Below are 21,854 nucleotides of genomic sequence, written 5' to 3' on the forward strand. Positions count from 1 at the left end.
CCTTATCTATGATTCTATCTAAACAACTATAGATAAGCTGAGCAACACAACGAACACAACCTCAAAGTCTAAGTTCAAAGGTATGTCAAAGTTCGTTAAAAATACGGTTAGGAGGACTTGTACAAAGTTGTGCAGGTTTTCTTAATAAAAATAAGCAAATTTACAAAGCAAAAGTAACAATTATAACATGGCAGATGACGAGTTTGAAGGAGATGATGTGGGCGATGATTTTGACGATGACGTTGACGACGAAAACATTGAAGAACTTGAACAACCTGAAGAAGAAGGTGACCATATAGATATATTAGCTCCTGGGCAGGCAGGTGGCGGTGTACCAAAATCAAAACGGATTACAACAAAGTATATGACAAAATATGAAAGAGCCAGAGTGTTAGGAACCAGAGCATTGCAGATAGCAATGTGTGCTCCTGTTATGGTTGAGTTAGAAGGTGAAACTGACCCACTTCAAATAGCAATGAAAGAACTGAAGCAACGCAAAATACCTATTATCATTAGAAGATACTTGCCAGATAATTCCTATGAAGATTGGGGTATTGATGAATTGATAATAATAGATCATTAAAAATCTGCCTTCACAACATACATGTAAATTGAGAAAGAATGTTCAACATCAATTTAACATTTGAGAGACTTTACTTTTTTATTATGACTAAATCAATTAATACATATTTTTTGTATATAGTTGAAGTTAATATTAAAGGTCAATATATGAAAAAGTAAATATCTTTTATTTAATGATAATAAATAATGAGTTTGGTAAAGTCAACAAATTTAGTCTTGCACTTCATATATATTCTGATATCTTTGCTTTGTATCAAATACTTCATGATCAGTTGGTGTAAACTTAGTAGGAGGGATTAAAGCTGCTGCTATGTACCGCCCTTCAGAATTTAAAAAATTAAAGGTAGAACAAGCCTGATCTGTTGGAAGAATTTCTAAGTTTATCTTATGCTTTTTGAGAAAAGGAAATATTTTCTTGTGAAAAGATGTATCTTCAATTTTATCGCCTGTACCTAAAACTAGAAGATCAATCTTAGGTTCCAGTACTGTAAATAAACTTAATGACTCTTCTGTTATGTCGTTTATACTTCCAACGTTCCAAGAGAGAGCAGACCTATAAAATAAGGAGAATTATTACAAAACATATCTCTTACATAGGCCCTCAACGTACCGAGGAAATAAGATAACAGGTCCTAATATTGTAAAATCGTTATTTAATCTAAAACCAACCTGTGAATAAACAATTAATCAAAAATGTTGGTTATACATACAACATGAATTACCTCGCTGTAACTATTTATCATAAGACCCAAATCAAGTTCGTTATTTAGAATAGAAACTGTGGATTTCATGCTCTCTTGGTCGTTATATTTCACAGTGCTTTGTGAAATATATCTAAAAAAATAAAAAGGGGAAACAACCATTTTCGTTTTGTTTGAAGTAAGTAATAATCAATTAAAATACCTTAACAGCCTTGAATTTATCTTTGTAATATCTCGATAAACGGTTCTAAATAAGCACCACACATTGTTTTAGCGACATTGAGGTAAAGCTTATTAGATCACAAGAACTTCAGCTCGAAGACTGAAATATTGGTATTGAAAGGTACTTAAAAAATTAATATCTTTAAAAATTAAATTTTTTTGCTGTAATCACAGCATTATCAATTAACTTTTGATAAAATTTATCAATGCTGTCTAGTAGCAGCATACCTATCTATACTTTTCAAATGTTTAACATTATTCGAAATATTTTTTCACTCAATTTTTATGAAACTAAACTGTACAGGGTGTCTTATAATGTGCTAACAAGACGAATTTAAATTAAAAAAAAATTCTGGTTAATAAATCTGCAAAAGGAATTTTACCTGAAGAAGTTGTTCAAGAGACATTATATTTTGTTAATGAGTATTCATTAATTAAATTTGATAGCACAAAAACATTAACTTCGGCGATTCGTAGAAAAAAACTTTCAAAATATGTCTTATGGTGATAGAAGAACACTTAAATATGTATAATTCTCACTGAAAGTCAATCATAATTTAGATAGATACCTAATTAGTTAGGGGATGAGGAGCCATGTCCCTCAGAAAAATTATACGAATACCGAATGGACTCTTAGAAAGATAGAAGACAATTAACTGACTTTTTTTGATTAAATAACGAAATAATGTATTTTTTGTGAACTGTTATCTTGATAGCTAACGTTTGAATCACTACCGCTTTATTAAATTAAATTTATTTGCTTAAGTTTCACTTTTAATGTTTCTTTTTGTATTCGCTTATCCTCCACTTTCAATTACACTCGGCTGGAATATTACAACTGATAAAATCAAATTGAATTGATGAAAACATTAATAGCACAACTGCGTACTTACGTGATAGCAAAGGTTTTCACAAACCAAATGAAGATGAATATTGGCCAGTAATGCACCTTAAATTTAATTCCGCACAACGAAACCATTTTCTCTTTGCAAATTATTCAGCCTCACAAACGAAAGCGAGGTGAATATCGTTAGATTCGTCGAGTTTAATAAATAGCAGAATTTTTCTAAAGATATTTATCGATTATGTTGGTTCGACTTATCTTTGGTTTTGATGGAAAGCTGGGATCATATCGTTTTGAACTTGGATAAGTGTAAGCAACAAAATTCGGTTAATTTTTTTTTACATTTTACTGCAAACACAGATTATCTGTTAAGATAAACAACCGTGAATAAGGACATATGGCGCGTCTCTATGTAAGTCCTTCAATTTTATATAAATAAACGTTCGCTAGCAGTGAAATAATGTATCTACTAACAAAAATTTTCACTGACGCAAGATTTAAAATGACAACCAAATAAATTTGAAATACCTGTAATTATACAACAGGTACACACCCAGGGTCGGATTTACACAGCAGTTTTAGGGGTTTCCACGAAAACGCAAAAAAAAATTTAATGACAAAAAACACTCTTATTAACTCTATTCACATCGACACCAACCAGAAGCTTTGAATCTATATATATATATGTACATACATAGATACAAATGGTCAAAGCTTTATATTTCAATTATAGGAGACCTTGACCAGCAAGTTGCACAGTTGGAAAAGTCCTAGTGCGGCCCTGTACATACTTACCGTCGTTGAATGATTAGAAAATTAGTAAGCGAATTTATTGTTTATTGATAATCCAATGGTTTAATGGCTAATTACTTGATATGAAAAGCAAAATTCCGTTTCACATAATCGCTTTGAGTAACCAATTGTAAGATAAAAAGGAAAAATTATAAAACGCAAAATTTAATGACCTGCATAATTTAATTATGATACCTTTATTAGCATATTAATTAGCGTTTATTTTTTGTAACAAAACGTTTTCGATAAATTCCAAGATGCATTTGAAACAAGATATAGTTTAGAAAATTAGTAAAGTAATCTGTATCAGACCTTGCACAACATATTGAACCGTTAAAGCAATCAGAAAAAAAGTAAAAATTCAGGTAAGCCAGAAGCCTAAGAACTACTCACATCATTAGCTCACAGGCAGCTTCCTGGGACCAATACATTTCCGACAAATAAAAATGTATACTGAAAGTACAGGGTACATCCTTGAATAACACTTTATTGAAATAAATACTTATAAAATAAAAAGAACAAACTTAATTTGTGTAATTAGATTAATTAATCGTCATGAATCCATAAGTGCGTATTGTACTTGAATTGGGAACCACACCTGACCTTGTTATATTTGTGAATATTTACTTTCAAATCTAATTTCTCTAAACCTCATGTTCCTGAATTCTTTCGTAAAAGTGGCAATATACAATAGTTCTATTAATACTACAATCCATTGGGAAAATGCAGATGCTACCTTATATTTGAAACCTCCAATGTCAGGAGTGTATTGTCTTGGCAGTACAAGGACTAGTTCTCCTTGGGCATTTTGTTTATACACCGCTTTGGCTAAAAATAAACAGAAATGTTAATTAAAAAATCCGCTATCTTTACAAATTGTAATATAACGAGTAACCTAGGAAATGGTGTCAAGAAGAAGCAAGTCAAACCTCAAGAGATGCATATGTAGGTACAGAGTATGATCAGTACCAAATATTCTTTTGTAGTTTCCTACTTTGTCCAGACTTTTAGATTCAAAAATGATCTGGTTAAATATTCCATGCTCTGGTACTTGTAGTTGCCTCAAATCATCTATCCTGATGATCGCCAAAATGTTCTCCTAAATTTTAGTGTTATATAAGGTCAATCAATCTTAAGATACTTGTGTGATTCCACGCTAGGTATTGGTCGACCTTCGTCTCGAATGTCGAGGATTAACGGATGCAGCAAAGGTGATATGGACACATTGTTTTAGCGACATTGAGGTAAAGCTTATTAGATCACAAGAACTTCAGCTCGAAGACTGGTTGGGCACGCACCTCTATTTCTTCCTAACTTAAGCCAGTTTTCTCGTTCCTGGAGTAACCTAAACCTCTAACTATTTGCAAATAGTAATCTAATCTAGGTCTACCTCTGTTCCTTTTAACTCCAACTTCTGCCACTAATATATGTTTCTAACAAATTCTTCATGTCTGAGAATCTATCTCGCCTATTTCTTTTTCAATTCTATTGTGAACGAATGCCGAAGGCAGCGATCGATATGGTAGTACTACTTAGATGTTCTTTTACGTTTGTTATTCTCTTTTCTCAATGTTCCTGTTTGAGGAAATTTTGTTACATGGTGTGAATTGCTCTTGGGATCCTAAACCTTTTTGTTTCCGCTTAACACTGTTTCCTAGGTCATTCTACATATACATACATATATCTAGAAAGAACTTACCATCATATAACGCCGCCGCCTTATACGCACATACTTTATAACTAATGAATGCGGCAAAAAACGAAACCACTAAAAACACCCTAAAGGAGAACATGGAAAATGCCAATTTAGACGTGCCAGTAGTCGCATTGCGATATAGAATTACGTACTTCCAAGAAATTACAGTCTGAAAAACGTTTTTGTCACAATATTAAACCAAAAAATAATGTATTTAAAATGAATACCACAATTTTTACTCGCGACGTTTCGTCAACGATTTATTGTTGACCTCTTCAGACGATAAACTACACAACACTGTGCTGTTTAATAAAGAAGAGGAGTTGAAGTAATTTAGTAAGAAAGTTCGTTGTTTTCTCGCTGTTTGTTCCTTTTTTTCATTAATAGTAATTACAATCTACTCACTTGTAAAATGCAATACACTGCTCCAATTAGGAATGCTACCATTGCCGCATAAATATGCAATTTACTAACATAGTCAGCATTCAGTTGAAAATTAGCTACCAAACTTAAACCTAGGCATTTTAACCAACCCAGACATAAGCCAACAATATTTAATTTCGTTGTCGCCGGACTATTAATTAAACCGCCATTAATTACCGCGTCTACTTCCCGATACCTCACATAAACGGTCACAGATACTTAAAATAGACATAGAAGACTTTTATTTTATGTGACGTAGGTGATGAATTTTAGTTTAATGATTATTGAAATAACTTACAAAATATTATCCCTATATTCAAAAATTGAGCGAAAACGCAGCTTTCGGGTGCTAAATCTCCTGTATCACTAATATACGGGAAGAGCCAGTAAATGTGATCGTGATAGAGAGCTACTGCGTATCTGAAAATGTACAAATTGAGATTCAATTTGAATTTAAATCTGTCGCAGGTACCTTTTATTGTAGCGCCAATAAAATACCAGTCAATAAATTGTGTGGTCTAATTATAAAATTATCTACTTATTTAACTGAAAAACAAAAGAAGATACCCTCCTTTAATAATTATAATCAATTATTATTAACTTATGCGTTATTAAAATTATTTGCCCATATTTCGCTCGTCTTCCTCTTAAAAGTCAAAACACATTAGTAGCATAATTGTGTACTTACGAGATAACAAAAGTTACCACAAACCATATGAAAGTGAGTGTCGGCCAATAATGCACCTTAAATTTAATTCTGCCCAATGAAACTCCCATTTCCTTTTTGGAAACTGTCTACTATCTACAACGAAACAAGGAAAGCCGTCACGTGAGTACCTACCATATGGTTCCAACCAGAAAAGACTTTTAAATCATCAACAAAGTGTCTTTGAATGTATGCGGTGGCATCATGTAGTTGGACCACATTTTTTAAGAAATTTTCGCATTTTCTGCCAATCGATTTGCCAGAAATGTTTGAAAGATTTGCCATATACTCTGGACCAACAGATATGATAACGCAATAGGTCACTCGAGCGTTTTGAGAGGGTTGTAAAATTGTAAAGAATGGCCTTGATGCAGAATTCCCAAACAAGTGGATTGGAAGAGGAGATGAGATTCGATACCATGACCAATAACGCTATCTTCATACATATTTAGCAAAACTTGATCTTTACTTGTGGTGTCATATTAAGCAATTATTTGCTTCTATTACTCAACCGCAAATTTCCTAACAATTTGGGCAGAAAATATACGTTAAAATTTTCCTTAGAAAATGTAGTCCTTCTGTGCGTCAAAATCCGTGACACCACCCCATAGGTACTCTCAAAAAGGCACCAATGTCGGTGATTCAAGTGCTTTTTCTACTAAGGATTCGTAGTATAATAGTAATAGTAGTAGGTGACTTGGCAGTTAAAAAAAATACATATTACTTACATGCACAAGCAACTTGTTTTATTTCTGTGGGGTACATTTGTATAATGCTGATGATTTCAAATAAACATCGAATAACCAATTTGTCAAACGAATATTTTTGGGACAACAAAAACAAAATCGCAAAAACGGTAATCTGGGTTAACACGATAACACGATATTATTTTCTCAAAAACTGCGGGTAACAGATATAAACAGTTCTATATAAGTAGAAAGGAAATTTAATTTTTCTATTCTCCGATTTGAGAAAAAATATTCTGTGCCATTTTAAAAAAATTACTTATCCCTATTTGAATTTGTAAATAAAATTTTATATTTTAAAAAATACGTATTCATCATGTAGTATCAGTAAATGATAGACTATTCCATCCACAAATCAATCACTTTCCTCAAAATGGTTCCAGATTCGATGTCATATTAATAAAGCGCCATTTATTTTTTACGGAGATTTTAAAAGTGTAATAAAAAGTACGAGATTCTATGNACAATAAATATGTAGTTTTGTTAAGGTGTTAATTAGTTTAGTTATAATTGTCATTTATTCATAAGTGTGCATTTTAGTTGCATTGACAACTACATTAGACCTTGTTGTATTTTTGAATATTTGCATTCAAACCCAATTTCCCTAAACCTCATGTATTTGAATTCTTTTGTAAAAGTGGCAATATACAATAGTTCCATTAACACTAAAATCCATTCTGCAAATACCGCTGCCAGCCTAAGTTCGAAACCTCCATCATCAGGGGTCCAATAAATTACAGAATCGCCTATAAGTAAGCAGAAATTTTTAGAAATGTTTAGAATTATTACGATAGCATTGCGTGAAAACAATACGTCATTATTAATTAAAATAGTGACATAATAATGAGTGGCCTACGAGATGATGTCAAGCAAGAATTGATAAATGACAGGGTGTTTTCCTTGAAAGTAATTGTATTCGCCGATTTTCCCTGTATGAAATTCAAAGTCCCAGTCTTGAGAAAGACTTTTTTTAATTTTGAAAAAACACTGTGTCGAATTCAATAAATTCCAATACTATTAATGGTACATTATTGACATTCAAATTTTTTTCTTCGGCAAACTTTCCCATCTTTTCTCTCTTAAAACGATGAACTTCTTGATAGTCTCAAAATTGTGATTTCTTTTTCTCAAAGGTCCTATTTTAGATGACGTGAATTACAATTTAAGCTTTGAACAACCCTTGATATCTATACATCCCTGTTTTTACTTTACATTATTTCCTAGAGCACTGTGTATAGAAATACGATAAAACTTACCTGTAAATTGCGTTATTGCCAAAACCCCACATACTGTACAAATAAAGTAAACGGGGAGGAACAAAACTGACAAAACCACTCTAAAGTAGAAAGTTTTACGTCCTAATTTAAAATTACCAGTAGTCACATTGGGATTAGGAGCTAAATAGTGCCGCGAAATTATACTCTGGAAAAGATTGATAAAAATTAACATTAAAATTACATTTGTACGTTCGTATTAAATTTTATCAAAAAATATATATAAACATAGCCCCATTCCATGGAGCAATATCCAGAGGGTAGTTTGGGTCACTTCATACCCTTCAGTGAGTCCGAGAGAGTGGACAGTAATGACCCATATTGCTTTCTCGTTTTCTTCTCTGTTCCACTCCCATAGCAAACTCCTCCATCCCGTAGGCAAGCGAAACCCCTCTCGCAGCCTAAATATTACTTACGAAAATTTTCTAATGAGCGTCCCGCAGCTCAAAGGGAAAAAAACCAAGAGAAAGCAATATGTATCATTATTGCTTACTCTCTCGTACTCATTGAGGGGTATGGAGTGACCCAAACTACCCTCAGGTAGCTGCTCTGCTGTAGTGTAGAGTCGTGATTATTACCTAATGAAGACCTACATTATATCCTTTGTAATTCCCCGCCCTACCGTCTCTATCTTATTGTATCTCATTATTTATTTAAGTAAAATTTTTCATGACGAAGCAGTTCTGTTTTTTAAATTTTGAAGAATTAATCAATCCCTCGACTTTTCAGCAAAAATCTTCATCAGCAAAACGTCAGAAAATCCTTGCCCAATAATAATCTTTGGAAACGATGAGTGAGAGACCTAAAGCTCCAATAGAAACACGATATTTTACTCCAACAATACAACCTGTTATTGCAATATAAAAACAGCCTCTTTATCTTATCAATCAGTTTTATCGAAAATCGCGCTCATATTTATTGGGTAATCTCATTATTGTTAATACCTGTTGAAAAATAAAACTGATCTTTGAACAGAGCTTTCAATTCAGAGAGGTATTGATAAAATTTATCAAAGTATAGGATACTTTTAGGTGTAAAATGTATCTTAAATGAATCCTGTATTTGAGGGGGGCAAACTTCCGGACGAGGATAGCTTTGTTCCCGTATTTTAATATCCTCCGTCTGAAAATTGCCACCTGAGACGAAAGCGAGGGCGAAAACCAAGCGGGGGATGGTACAATACTTTTAAAATGACCCCTGAAATCAGAAAAAAGTATCGTACCTATCTACTTTTGATATGGATACATGTAGTGAAACACACCAAGGGAACGTATTTCTCACTCGAGAGGAAGTTGAAAGAGGCAAACTCCCGAGAGGGAGTTATAACTATAAGTAGATATAGATTTACTAAATATATATTTTAATATGTACCCAAGAGAGCCATGTTGAGTTAGTTTAATTGTCCCCTTTTTTTTCAGTTTTCTATCTTCTTTTTCTAGAGAAGTAAATATTAGGATGGGAGTCAGACAGGGATGCACACTGTCACCGCTACTTTTTAATCTATACATCGAAGACGCGATCAACATAATTAAAGACAGTACAACCGTAGGAATAGATATACAGGGGAAAAAGATTAGTATGCTTAGATTTGCAGATGATATGGCAGTATTAGCATCTAGCAAGGAGGACCTAGAGATAGCTTTAAATAAAATGGAAGCGGTACTGACATATCAGTACTGTATGAAAATAAATAAAAGTAAAACTAAAATACTGGTATNTTTGTAACAAAACGTTTTCGATAAATTCCAAGATGCATTTGAAACAAGATATAGTTTAGAAAATTAGTAAAGTAATCTGTATCAGACCTTGCACAACATATTGAACCGTTAAAGCAATCAGAAAAAAAGTAAAAATTCAGGTAAGCCAGAAGCCTAAGAACTACTCACATCATTAGCTCACAGGCAGCTTCCTGGGACCAATACATTTCCGACAAATAAAAATGTATACTGAAAGTACAGGGTACATCCTTGAATAACACTTTATTGAAATAAATACTTATAAAATAAAAAGAACAAACTTAATTTGTGTAATTAGATTAATTAATCGTCATGAATCCATAAGTGCGTATTGTACTTGAATTGGGAACCACACCTGACCTTGTTATATTTGTGAATATTTACTTTCAAATCTAATTTCTCTAAACCTCATGTTCCTGAATTCTTTCGTAAAAGTGGCAATATACAATAGTTCTATTAATACTACAATCCATTGGGAAAATGCAGATGCTACCTTATATTTGAAACCTCCAATGTCAGGAGTGTATTGTCTTGGCAGTACAAGGACTAGTTCTCCTTGGGCATTTTGTTTATACACCGCTTTGGCTAAAAATAAACAGAAATGTTAATTAAAAAATCCGCTATCTTTACAAATTGTAATATAACGAGTAACCTAGGAAATGGTGTCAAGAAGAAGCAAGTCAAACCTCAAGAGATGCATATGTAGGTACAGAGTATGATCAGTACCAAATATTCTTTTGTAGTTTCCTACTTTGTCCAGACTTTTAGATTCAAAAATGATCTGGTTAAATATTCCATGCTCTGGTACTTGTAGTTGCCTCAAATCATCTATCCTGATGATCGCCAAAATGTTCTCCTAAATTTTAGTGTTATATAAGGTCAATCAATCTTAAGATACTTGTGTGATTCCACGCTAGGTATTGGTCGACCTTCGTCTCGAATGTCGAGGATTAACGGATGCAGCAAAGGTGATATGGACACATTGTTTTAGCGACATTGAGGTAAAGCTTATTAGATCACAAGAACTTCAGCTCGAAGACTGGTTGGGCACGCACCTCTATTTCTTCCTAACTTAAGCCAGTTTTCTCGTTCCTGGAGTAACCTAAACCTCTAACTATTTGCAAATAGTAATCTAATCTAGGTCTACCTCTGTTCCTTTTAACTCCAACTTCTGCCACTAATATATGTTTCTAACAAATTCTTCATGTCTGAGAATCTATCTCGCCTATTTCTTTTTCAATTCTATTGTGAACGAATGCCGAAGGCAGCGATCGATATGGTAGTACTACTTAGATGTTCTTTTACGTTTGTTATTCTCTTTTCTCAATGTTCCTGTTTGAGGAAATTTTGTTACATGGTGTGAATTGCTCTTGGGATCCTAAACCTTTTTGTTTCCGCTTAACACTGTTTCCTAGGTCATTCTACATATACATACATATATCTAGAAAGAACTTACCATCATATAACGCCGCCGCCTTATACGCACATACTTTATAACTAATGAATGCGGCAAAAAACGAAACCACTAAAAACACCCTAAAGGAGAACATGGAAAATGCCAATTTAGACGTGCCAGTAGTCGCATTGCGATATAGAATTACGTACTTCCAAGAAATTACAGTCTGAAAAACGTTTTTGTCACAATATTAAACCAAAAAATAATGTATTTAAAATGAATACCACAATTTTTACTCGCGACGTTTCGTCAACGATTTATTGTTGACCTCTTCAGACGATAAACTACACAACACTGTGCTGTTTAATAAAGAAGAGGAGTTGAAGTAATTTAGTAAGAAAGTTCGTTGTTTTCTCGCTGTTTGTTCCTTTTTTTCATTAATAGTAATTACAATCTACTCACTTGTAAAATGCAATACACTGCTCCAATTAGGAATGCTACCATTGCCGCATAAATATGCAATTTACTAACATAGTCAGCATTCAGTTGAAAATTAGCTACCAAACTTAAACCTAGGCATTTTAACCAACCCAGACATAAGCCAACAATATTTAATTTCGTTGTCGCCGGACTATTAATTAAACCGCCATTAATTACCGCGTCTACTTCCCGATACCTCACATAAACGGTCACAGATACTTAAAATAGACATAGAAGACTTTTATTTTATGTGACGTAGGTGATGAATTTTAGTTTAATGATTATTGAAATAACTTACAAAATATTATCCCTATATTCAAAAATTGAGCGAAAACGCAGCTTTCGGGTGCTAAATCTCCTGTATCACTAATATACGGGAAGAGCCAGTAAATGTGATCGTGATAGAGAGCTACTGCGTATCTGAAAATGTACAAATTGAGATTCAATTTGAATTTAAATCTGTCGCAGGTACCTTTTATTGTAGCGCCAATAAAATACCAGTCAATAAATTGTGTGGTCTAATTATAAAATTATCTACTTATTTAACTGAAAAACAAAAGAAGATACCCTCCTTTAATAATTATAATCAATTATTATTAACTTATGCGTTATTAAAATTATTTGCCCATATTTCGCTCGTCTTCCTCTTAAAAGTCAAAACACATTAGTAGCATAATTGTGTACTTACGAGATAACAAAAGTTACCACAAACCATATGAAAGTGAGTGTCGGCCAATAATGCACCTTAAATTTAATTCTGCCCAATGAAACTCCCATTTCCTTTTTGGAAACTGTCTACTATCTACAACGAAACAAGGAAAGCCGTCACGTGAGTACCTACCATATGGTTCCAACCAGAAAAGACTTTTAAATCATCAACAAAGTGTCTTTGAATGTATGCGGTGGCATCATGTAGTTGGACCACATTTTTTAAGAAATTTTCGCATTTTCTGCCAATCGATTTGCCAGAAATGTTTGAAAGATTTGCCATATACTCTGGACCAACAGATATGATAACGCAATAGGTCACTCGAGCGTTTTGAGAGGGTTGTAAAATTGTAAAGAATGGCCTTGATGCAGAATTCCCAAACAAGTGGATTGGAAGAGGAGATGAGATTCGATACCATGACCAATAACGCTATCTTCATACATATTTAGCAAAACTTGATCTTTACTTGTGGTGTCATATTAAGCAATTATTTGCTTCTATTACTCAACCGCAAATTTCCTAACAATTTGGGCAGAAAATATACGTTAAAATTTTCCTTAGAAAATGTAGTCCTTCTGTGCGTCAAAATCCGTGACACCACCCCATAGGTACTCTCAAAAAGGCACCAATGTCGGTGATTCAAGTGCTTTTTCTACTAAGGATTCGTAGTATAATAGTAATAGTAGTAGGTGACTTGGCAGTTAAAAAAAATACATATTACTTACATGCACAAGCAACTTGTTTTATTTCTGTGGGGTACATTTGTATAATGCTGATGATTTCAAATAAACATCGAATAACCAATTTGTCAAACGAATATTTTTGGGACAACAAAAACAAAATCGCAAAAACGGTAATCTGGGTTAACACGATAACACGATATTATTTTCTCAAAAACTGCGGGTAACAGATATAAACAGTTCTATATAAGTAGAAAGGAAATTTAATTTTTCTATTCTCCGATTTGAGAAAAAATATTCTGTGCCATTTTAAAAAAATTACTTATCCCTATTTGAATTTGTAAATAAAATTTTATATTTTAAAAAATACGTATTCATCATGTAGTATCAGTAAATGATAGACTATTCCATCCACAAATCAATCACTTTCCTCAAAATGGTTCCAGATTCGATGTCATATTAATAAAGCGCCATTTATTTTTTACGGAGATTTTAAAAGTGTAATAAAAAGTACGAGATTCTATGTAAAATAACGAAGCTAGGGCACACTTGAAAGTATTTTTATGTTATTGCGCACTTAATTCTGCACACAACTTCTACTTGAAATATTTTTTCGTATTTTGAACTATACGTAAATCACCACAGATTAAGTATAACACAAACCACTATACTTTAGGGACTTACCCTGTATATAATGATCGGCTCAGAAAGTTCCTTCAAGTGCGGCAACATACATAGCAGGTTCGTTCAGATTTACTCTTATGCAACCCATTTTACTTCTAACGTAAATTATGTTTTTTTTTTAATTAAGAAACTTTTGTGTCTTTAGGGTCCATATCAGTATACTTTATTGAAATAATAAACAGTTACAAAGATACAAAAAAAATCCGTATAAATTATAGGTAATTATAAATACAAATGAAATTTGTTTAAATATTCAAACACAATCAAGAATGTGGCCAGAATATAAAGGACGGAGATAAATTATCTGTACAGTAAGGAAAACGCATATTTAACTTCTCTAAACTAACAAAAAACCTCTACTAAAGTCATTATAATGAGGGCAATATTACAATAAACAAATCATAATTTTTAATTAATTTCATAATTTCTTTTACTCTGTTTTAAAAATAAATAAAAACTCGAACGATTTATACATTAGCATTCTTTAATATTGTGATATAATTGTTAAAATAAAATACAGGCTTGTTTTCAGTATTCCAATCTCTGAAGGGTCTTAAATTTACAAAAGGGTTTTCAACACAATCAAGAAAAAAAGTTAAATTATCACAGGAGCATTTTAATATATTCGTGTCTTTAATTATTTCATTTTTAGTATAAGCTGTAAGAAGAATAGGTACATTCACATTTTTTAATAAACAAGATATGGATGGGAGCCAAGTGTCTAAATCTTTTTGATTTTCAAATTCATGAAGCCCACTGTTAAGTAGCAAAATGAAATCTGGTTTCCTTAAATTATTTTCAGCATTATGATATAAATCTTGAACAACTTCAACATCAACTTTTCTTTCTAAATTTATGCATTCACAACAATAAGTCAAAGGGTCCACACATTCTAATAAACTTGCATTACAAGTTGGTCCAATTAAATAAACTTTTAAATATACCAAATTTATAATATAATGAAAAACTACTTCAGATATAATTCCCCAATCAAATGTTATTTCTGTGTTACAAGCCCCAACAACATGAAGAACTACTTCGGGCTTGTCAATCTTTCTTTCTTTTATTATTTTACAAATTCTTAAAGTGTTGAGTATGTTGGCACTTAAAGCTATCAGTTCATACTTTAAAACTAATTCTTTATCTTTTTGAAAAGTAATTCCTTTATTGTTTTCTTCCAAAACACAATTTAAGAATTCAAAATTATTTTCTGGAAACCCAACGTAATTAGCCGGTATGGAGGCTACTTTGGAAATAGGATACTGCTTTATTTGAAACAGTTCCACATCAGTTTTCATACAAAGGCTTAATTCTTTACAGTATCTTTCATGACATGATTCAAATTTTTCCTGATGTTCTTTAGAACAAAAATAAACATTTAAACATTCTGAACAAACTACTGTAATGTCTTCTGAATAACATATGCTGCAAACTGGTAAAAACATCCATATTTGGTTCTCATAAGAAAGAAGTTCCCGTTTAAGAATATTTCTCCATTTAGAGTGTAGTTTAAGACGGTGCTCAATCCAACTTTGAAAGGAAAATATTTTTTTGTTATTAAAAGAATCCCTTGTTAACGAAATAGCTGTGCATATACTCTTATGCATTAGCCAATCCAGTTTCTGGTGCTCTTTTGAACAATAACCTACACATTTACACTTTTTACAGTGTTTTACGTTTATTCTTTCTTTACAAACATGACACAAACTATAATAATAAAAGTCATAATAATTCATTACAAAAATAATTGTTTTTACACTTTTAAACACAATACCTTCTCTTCTTGTTTTTATTTACATATGATCATAGCATATGATCCATTCATAGATAAGTGTTTTCATTCATAATATAAATTCATTCATGTTTTCAAATTGATCAGCATTGCCAGACATACCATAGTTACCACTTTATACCATAATTCTAGAAGCAAATCAATAATCATTTTGCTGAGCAATAACTGTAATATAATTTTGCAATTGACCCCATTTCATTCGAAAATTTGAGTACAATAAATTAGCATGAGTCCGAAGAAATGTGTTCTACTAAATTATGGTAAAAGCGACAGTTTTTTTTTTTCGTTTTTTTTTTTTTATAATGATCTAATAATCCTTTACGAAGTATGTATTAAAAACTGTTATCGTATTAAAAGTTGATTTGTTGCGCCGTGTATTTCTATCATCAATTTAAATCTTGCTGGCCCGGCAACGTTGATTCCATTCTATCCTTATCTATGATTCTATCTAAACAACTATAGATAAGCTGAGCAACACAACGAACACAACCTCAAAGTCTAAGTTCAAAGGTATGTCAAAGTTCGTTAAAAATACGGTTAGGAGGACTTGTACAAAGTTGTGCAGGTTTTCTTAATAAAAATAAGCAAATTTACAAAGCAAAAGTAACAATTATAACATGGCAGATGACGAGTTTGAAGGAGATGATGTGGGCGATGATTTTGACGATGACGTTGACGACGAAAACATTGAAGAACTTGAACAACCTGAAGAAGAAGGTGACCATATAGATATATTAGCTCCTGGGCAGGCAGGTGGCGGTGTACCAAAATCAAAACGGATTACAACAAAGTATATGACAAAATATGAAAGAGCCAGAGTGTTAGGAACCAGAGCATTGCAGATAGCAATGTGTGCTCCTGTTATGGTTGAGTTAGAAGGTGAAACTGACCCACTTCAAATAGCAATGAAAGAACTGAAGCAACGCAAAATACCTATTATCATTAGAAGATACTTGCCAGATAATTCCTATGAAGATTGGGGTATTGATGAATTGATAATAATAGATCATTAAAAATCTGCCTTCACAACATACATGTAAATTGAGAAAGAATGTTCAACATCAATTTAACATTTGTACGTATTCATCATGTAGTATCAGTAAATGATAGACTATTCCATCCACAAATCAATCACTTTCCTCAAAATGGTTCCAGATTCGATGTCATATTAATAAAGCGCCATTTATTTTTTACGGAGATTTTAAAAGTGTAATAAAAAGTACGAGATTCTATGTAAAATAACGAAGCTAGGGCACACTTGAAAGTATTTTTATGTTATTGCGCACTTAATTCTGCACACAACTTCTACTTGAAATATTTTTTCGTATTTTGAACTATACGTAAATCACCACAGATTAAGTATAACACAAACCACTATACTTTAGGGACTTACCCTGTATATAATGATCGGCTCAGAAAGTTCCTTCAAGTGCGGCAACATACATAGCAGGTTCGTTCAGATTTACTCTTATGCAACCCATTTTACTTCTAACGTAAATTATGTTTTTTTTTTAATTAAGAAACTTTTGTGTCTTTAGGGTCCATATCAGTATACTTTATTGAAATAATAAACAGTTACAAAGATACAAAAAAAATCCGTATAAATTATAGGTAATTATAAATACAAATGAAATTTGTTTAAATATTCAAACACAATCAAGAATGTGGCCAGAATATAAAGGACGGAGATAAATTATCTGTACAGTAAGGAAAACGCATATTTAACTTCTCTAAACTAACAAAAAACCTCTACTAAAGTCATTATAATGAGGGCAATATTACAATAAACAAATCATAATTTTTAATTAATTTCATAATTTCTTTTACTCTGTTTTAAAAATAAATAAAAACTCGAACGATTTATACATTAGCATTCTTTAATATTGTGATATAATTGTTAAAATAAAATACAGGCTTGTTTTCAGTATTCCAATCTCTGAAGGGTCTTAAATTTACAAAAGGGTTTTCAACACAATCAAGAAAAAAAGTTAAATTATCACAGGAGCATTTTAATATATTCGTGTCTTTAATTATTTCATTTTTAGTATAAGCTGTAAGAAGAATAGGTACATTCACATTTTTTAATAAACAAGATATGGATGGGAGCCAAGTGTCTAAATCTTTTTGATTTTCAAATTCATGNCAATTAATAATTACTTAAAGTAAAGCAATATAATTTACAATTTTGAATGATCCAAAAAGTATCTTTTCTATGATTATCAACTAGTCAACCAGTCTCGCGCCTTTTAATCGCCCAACAAGAAGAGGAAGAAGAGTCAACAAGTTCAACGTTGCGTAAAATCCATGTTGTTTGCGGCGAGTGTTGCTAATTTTGTGAAATGGCAAACATAATTTTGGATAAAGAAGCATTTTATCGGCGATTAAAAAGGCTTTATTCCGCCTGGCAAAATGCCGATGGAGAAAATGAACTTTCAAAAGCGGATTGTTTGGTAACCGCTGTCGGTGTTGATGATGAAATTGTTTACAGTAAATCAGGGGCCCTACAAACATGGCTTTTGGGATACGAACTTACCGACACAATTATGGTCCTGACGGAGAATACGGCACATTTCCTTGCCAGTAGAAATAAAATAGATTTCTTGAAACAAGCAGAAAATGGGAAAGAAGACAATGAAGTGACTTTAAAATTGTTGGTTAGGGATCGTAACGACAAAGATGAAAATAATTTCAATACGTTAATAAAGGCTATTAAAGCTAGTAAAGGGGGTAAAATCCTTGGTGTTTTTATTAAAGATAACTACCCTGGTGAATTTATGGATTTATGGCGAGCTCGGATAAAGAAGGAACAATTTGAGACTGTCAATATAAGTGCTGCAATTGCGTATATTATGGCCCCCAAAGAAGATTCAGAGGTTATTATTATTAAAAAGGCTTGCATGGTGACCGTTGATGTGTTTAATAAATACTTAAAATACCAAATAATGGAAATTATTGATGCAGAGAAGAAAGTCAAGCATGCTAAGCTTGCTGAAGGTGTTGAAAATGCAATTACTGACAAAAAATATGTAACTGGAGTTGATGTGTCTCAAGTAGACATGTGCTACCCTGCTATTATCCAATCTGGAGGCAATTACAACCTTAAATTTAGTGTTGTAAGTGACAAGAATACATTGCATTTTGGTGCCATTATATGTTGTTTAGGAGCAAGGTACAAATCCTATTGTTCGAATATAGCCAGAACACTTTTAGTTAATCCATCTGATAGTATTCAGAACAACTACAGCTTTTTATTAAGTCTTGAGGAGGAAATATTGAAGAAATTACATGCTGGAGTAAAGTTATCTGAGGTTTGTGATAAATTTTTATGATCAAAATTATGTATATTCAATTATTGTCAATATTTACAGGTGTATGAGGCTGGTTACAATTTTGTACAAAAGGAAAAGCCTGAATTACTTAATAATCTCACAAAAACATTTGGATTTGCAATGGGAATTGAATTTAAAGAAAGCTCCTTAACAGTTGGCCCTAAAAACAGTGCAATTTTGAAAAAAGGAATGGTATTCAATATTAACCTGGGATTTAATAATCTTCAAAATAAAGAGGCAACAGAAAAGGAAGCTCAGACATATGCTTTATTTATTGGTGATACTGTCATAGTCAATGAAGATTCACCAGCATCTTTGTTAACAATGTCCAAAAAGAAAATAAAAAATATCGGAATATTCCTTAAAGATGAATCGGAGGAAGAAGAGGATGATGAAGAAAAAGAAAACACACCCAAGCCGGAGCTTCTAGGCCGTGGCAAGCGTACAGCAGTCATAGAATCAAAATTGCGCTCTGAACAACCTTCAGAGGATAAACGAAAAGAGCATCAGAAGGAATTGGCGATGCTTCTTAATGAAAAAGCTAAAGAACGATTAGCCAAACAGTCAGGCGCAAAAGACGTGGAAAAAGTTCGTAAAAATACCGTCTCATATAAGAACTCGAATCAAATGCCGAAAGTACCTGAAGTTAAAGAACTTAAAATTTATGTAGACCAGAAATATGAAACCGTTATTTTGCCCATATATGGTAAACTTTTTTATATACTTCCAAAATCAGCAGTCTATTGCTAACACTACTATTTTTTTGAAGGTATTCCAGTTCCCTTTCACATTTCAACAGTAAAAAATATATCTCAGTCAGTAGAAGGAGATTACACTTATCTTCGGATCAATTTCTTTCATCCCGGTTCAACAATGGGCAAGAATGAAGCAGGTTCCTACCAAAATCCGGACGCCACATTTCTAAAAGAAGTCACTTACAGGAGCACAAATACCAAAGAGCCTGGCGAAATATCACCACCTTCTTCCAATCTGAACACCGCCTTTCGTCTAATCAAAGAAGTTCAGCGTAAATTTAAAACTAGAGAAGCAGAAGAACGCGAAAAAGAAGATCTGGTCAAACAGGACACTTTAGTTTTGTCTCAGAACAAGAGCAATCCAAAACTCAAGGATCTCTACATTAGACCTAATATCGTAAGCAAACGAATGACCGGAACATTGGAAGCCCACAGCAATGGTTTTAGGTAAAACTTAATAAATAAAAAATCATGATAAACGAAAAACGCAATATTAACATTTTTTTCGTATTCAGGTATACATCAGTACGAGGTGACAAAGTGGATATCTTATACAATAACATTAAGAATGCATTTTTCCAACCATGCGACGGTGAAATGATTATTTTATTGCATTTTCATTTGAAACATGCCATAATGTTCGGAAAAAAGAAGCACATTGATGTACAATTTTATACCGAAGTAGGAGAAATCACTACGGATCTGGGCAAACATCAACATATGCACGATAGAGATGATCTGGCAGCTGAACAATCTGAAAGAGAGCTAAGACATAAGCTCAAAACTGCTTTTAAAAGCTTTTGTGAAAAGGTTGGTCTTGTTTACACCACAAATAGAAATTAATTTTTTAATTGAACACATGTATTTACAATTGTTTTAGGTGGAATCCATGACTAAACAGGAGATTGAATTCGATACGCCGTTTCGAGAGCTAGGATTTCCTGGTGCCCCATTTCGCTCTACCGTTCTTCTTCAACCAACTTCCGGCTGCCTAGTTAACCTAACAGAATGGCCTCCGTTCGTTATAACTCTTGAAGATGTCGAACTTGTACATTTTGAGCGCGTTCAATTCCATTTGAAGAACTTCGATATGGTGTTCGTCTTCAAAGATTACCATCGCAAGGTAGCTATGGTTAACGCTATCCCAATGAATATGCTCGATCATGTGAAAGAGTGGCTTAATTCCTGCGACATCCGCTACTCAGAAGGTGTACAGTCTTTAAACTGGGTGAAGATTATGAAGACGATCACAGACGATCCAGAAGGATTTTTCGATAGTGGTGGATGGACCTTCTTAGACCCAGAAAGTGATCCTGAAGAGGAGCAGGAAGACGAATCGGAAGACGAAGACGAAGCTTATGAACCGACTGACGTCGAATCCGTATCGGAGGAAAGTGAAGAGGACTCGGAATACACCGAAGGAGACACCGAAAGTGAAAGTGGGAGTGTCTCTGAAGACGACTTGGGTAAGTTACAATAAATAAAGCGCCTCTTTATATTTCTTTTCCGTTTCTTACAATGTCGCATTAATTTCATTTCCAAAAAGGTAATGATAAAGATTTCATTCACCAATTACAAATGTTTGTGATTATTTTTCTTGAGTAGAAGAGGATATATATACGATGAATTAAAGATACTTCTATTGAAAATTAGGTAGTGACGAAGAGTCGGGTAAAGACTGGTCCGACCTAGAGCGTGAAGCAGCGGAAGAGGACCGTCGAGATCGACGATACGAAGAAGAGTTCGGCACCAAGCGTGAGAAGCACAAGGGTAAAGATTTCAAGACGTCTCATTCATCCAGCAAACACTCTTCGAGCAAAAACTCATCCAGTAAACATTCACCTAGCAAGGATAAGCATTCAAGCAAGGACAGGCACTCGTCAAGTAAGGACAAAGGTAGACATTCATCGAGCAAGGATAAGCACAACAGTAGTGGCAGTCATAGCAAAGATAGACATAATTCGTCCAAAGCGAAAAATCACCATGGATCGTCAAAAGAATCGTCGCACAAAAGTGGGCATAAATCTTCATCTAACGATAAAAAACGTAGCAGAGAAGAAAGCGATGATAGGCATAAGTCAAAAAAATCTAAGAAGTAAACGCAAACTGGAAGCACTTCTTCAGTTTTATACGTTTCATTGTTTAATTAGATTTAGTGCATTCGTATTATACTCTTTATGTTACACAATCTTAATTTAATTACAAACAAATTAACATTTAAGTAAAGAACTTCTTTTCTAAATGATGCAGTTTAAATTTTTATTTATAAAATTTCCTATGGTTTTTCAAATTCCTTAATTCTGAATT

The 21,854-nt window shown here is 33.0% G+C and overlaps 8 protein-coding genes across 8 annotated transcripts in view; 3 read left to right on the forward strand and 5 right to left on the reverse strand.

Moving 5' to 3' along the window:
• The window catches only part of LOC112904186 (DNA damage-regulated autophagy modulator protein 2-like), a 15,492-nt gene extending 12,659 nt beyond the window's left edge, over positions 1-2,833 (reverse strand). The window contains exon 1 of the mRNA XM_025973607.1: positions 2,399-2,833. Coding sequence (XP_025829392.1) covers positions 2,399-2,484 — 86 coding nt within the window. The 5' untranslated portion in view covers positions 2,485-2,833. The remainder of the gene's footprint in view (positions 1-2,398) is intronic.
• Positions 69-665, forward strand: LOC112904187 (DNA-directed RNA polymerases I, II, and III subunit RPABC2-like). The gene has a single exon (XM_025973608.1). It carries the CDS (start codon positions 188-190, stop codon positions 581-583), a length of 396 nt encoding a protein of 131 aa, XP_025829393.1. The 5' UTR covers positions 69-187; the 3' UTR covers positions 584-665.
• Positions 729-1,544, reverse strand: LOC108733087 (NADH dehydrogenase [ubiquinone] 1 alpha subcomplex assembly factor 3). The gene is made up of 4 exons (XM_018464139.2): positions 1,486-1,544; positions 1,305-1,416; positions 1,193-1,251; positions 729-1,135 (listed from the first exon to the last, which is right to left on the reverse strand). Exons 2-4 carry the CDS (start codon positions 1,371-1,373, stop codon positions 793-795), a joined length of 471 nt encoding a protein of 156 aa, XP_018319641.2. The 5' UTR covers positions 1,374-1,416; positions 1,486-1,544; the 3' UTR covers positions 729-792.
• Positions 2,834-3,620: 787 nt separating the features above from the next.
• On the reverse strand, positions 3,621-6,805 carry LOC108733008 (DNA damage-regulated autophagy modulator protein 1-like). Its single transcript, XM_018464028.2, has 6 exons — positions 6,695-6,805; positions 5,949-6,062; positions 5,559-5,680; positions 5,243-5,478; positions 4,841-5,006; positions 3,621-3,969 (listed from the first exon to the last, which is right to left on the reverse strand). The coding sequence occupies exons 2-6, from the start codon at positions 6,035-6,037 to the stop codon at positions 3,749-3,751; spliced, it is 834 nt and encodes a 277-aa protein (XP_018319530.1). The 5' UTR covers positions 6,038-6,062; positions 6,695-6,805; the 3' UTR covers positions 3,621-3,748.
• Positions 6,806-7,207: 402 nt separating this feature from the next.
• On the reverse strand, positions 7,208-13,142 carry LOC108733007 (DNA damage-regulated autophagy modulator protein 1-like). The gene is made up of 8 exons (XM_025973598.1): positions 13,033-13,142; positions 12,287-12,400; positions 11,897-12,018; positions 11,581-11,816; positions 11,179-11,344; positions 10,090-10,307; positions 7,969-8,185; positions 7,208-7,458 (listed from the first exon to the last, which is right to left on the reverse strand). Exons 2-8 carry the CDS (start codon positions 12,373-12,375, stop codon positions 7,265-7,267), a joined length of 1,242 nt encoding a protein of 413 aa, XP_025829383.1. The 5' UTR covers positions 12,376-12,400; positions 13,033-13,142; the 3' UTR covers positions 7,208-7,264.
• Positions 13,143-13,873: 731 nt separating this feature from the next.
• Positions 13,874-15,821, reverse strand: LOC112904183. Its single transcript, XM_025973604.1, has one exon. It carries the CDS (start codon positions 15,405-15,407, stop codon positions 14,139-14,141), a length of 1,269 nt encoding a protein of 422 aa, XP_025829389.1. The 5' UTR covers positions 15,408-15,821; the 3' UTR covers positions 13,874-14,138.
• A 140-nt stretch (positions 15,822-15,961) lies between these two features.
• On the forward strand, positions 15,962-16,533 carry LOC108733006 (DNA-directed RNA polymerases I, II, and III subunit RPABC2). Its single transcript, XM_018464026.2, has one exon. The coding sequence runs from the start codon at positions 16,081-16,083 to the stop codon at positions 16,474-16,476; it is 396 nt and encodes a 131-aa protein (XP_018319528.1). The 5' UTR covers positions 15,962-16,080; the 3' UTR covers positions 16,477-16,533.
• A 1,166-nt stretch (positions 16,534-17,699) lies between these two features.
• On the forward strand, positions 17,700-21,789 carry LOC108733012 (FACT complex subunit spt16). Its single transcript, XM_018464031.2, has 6 exons — positions 17,700-18,771; positions 18,832-19,498; positions 19,562-19,994; positions 20,063-20,357; positions 20,428-21,013; positions 21,201-21,789. The coding sequence occupies exons 1-6, from the start codon at positions 17,803-17,805 to the stop codon at positions 21,644-21,646; spliced, it is 3,396 nt and encodes a 1,131-aa protein (XP_018319533.1). The 5' UTR covers positions 17,700-17,802; the 3' UTR covers positions 21,647-21,789.
• Positions 21,790-21,854: the final 65 nt, after the last annotated feature.

Source organism: Agrilus planipennis, unplaced genomic scaffold, assembly GCF_000699045.2.
Source record: "Agrilus planipennis isolate EAB-ADULT unplaced genomic scaffold, Apla_2.0 scaffold51, whole genome shotgun sequence".
NCBI classification, from domain to species: domain Eukaryota; kingdom Metazoa; phylum Arthropoda; class Insecta; order Coleoptera; family Buprestidae; genus Agrilus; species Agrilus planipennis.

Bases quoted from the DNA above. Each gene is read 5' to 3' on its own strand.
- LOC112904187 (XM_025973608.1), top strand. From the start codon at position 188: ATGGCAGATGACGAGTTTGAAGGAGATGATGTGGGCGATGATTTTGAC.
- LOC112904183 (XM_025973604.1), bottom strand. From the start codon at position 15,407: ATGAATTATTATGACTTTTATTATTATAGTTTGTGTCATGTTTGTAAA.
- LOC108733006 (XM_018464026.2), top strand. From the start codon at position 16,081: ATGGCAGATGACGAGTTTGAAGGAGATGATGTGGGCGATGATTTTGAC.
- LOC108733008 (XM_018464028.2), bottom strand. From the start codon at position 6,037: ATGGGAGTTTCATTGGGCAGAATTAAATTTAAGGTGCATTATTGGCCG. The intron at 5,479-5,558 runs GTAAGTTATTTC...GTCTATTTTAAG, and splicing joins GAATATAGGGATAATATTTT to TATCTGTGACCGTTTATGTG. The intron at 5,007-5,242 runs GTGAGTAGATTG...AACGTTTTTCAG, and splicing joins CAGTGTATTGCATTTTACAA to ACTGTAATTTCTTGGAAGTA.
- LOC108733012 (XM_018464031.2), top strand. From the start codon at position 17,803: ATGGCAAACATAATTTTGGATAAAGAAGCATTTTATCGGCGATTAAAA. The intron at 19,995-20,062 runs GTAAAACTTAAT...TTTCGTATTCAG, and splicing joins GCCCACAGCAATGGTTTTAG to GTATACATCAGTACGAGGTG. The intron at 21,014-21,200 runs GTAAGTTACAAT...ATTGAAAATTAG, and splicing joins TGTCTCTGAAGACGACTTGG to GTAGTGACGAAGAGTCGGGT.
- LOC108733007 (XM_025973598.1), bottom strand. From the start codon at position 12,375: ATGGGAGTTTCATTGGGCAGAATTAAATTTAAGGTGCATTATTGGCCG. The intron at 10,308-11,178 runs GTAAGTTCTTTC...GTTTATTTTTAG, and splicing joins GGCGGCGGCGTTATATGATG to CCAAAGCGGTGTATAAACAA. The intron at 8,186-10,089 runs TAACAAGGTCAG...GATAAAATTTAA, and splicing joins AAAGTAAATATTCACAAATA to TACGAACGTACAAATGTAAT.
- LOC108733087 (XM_018464139.2), bottom strand. From the start codon at position 1,373: ATGAAATCCACAGTTTCTATTCTAAATAACGAACTTGATTTGGGTCTT. The intron at 1,252-1,304 runs GTAATTCATGTT...GTTTATTCACAG, and splicing joins TGATAAATAGTTACAGCGAG to GTTGGTTTTAGATTAAATAA. The intron at 1,136-1,192 runs GTACGTTGAGGG...CTTATTTTATAG, and splicing joins CCTGTTATCTTATTTCCTCG to GTCTGCTCTCTCTTGGAACG.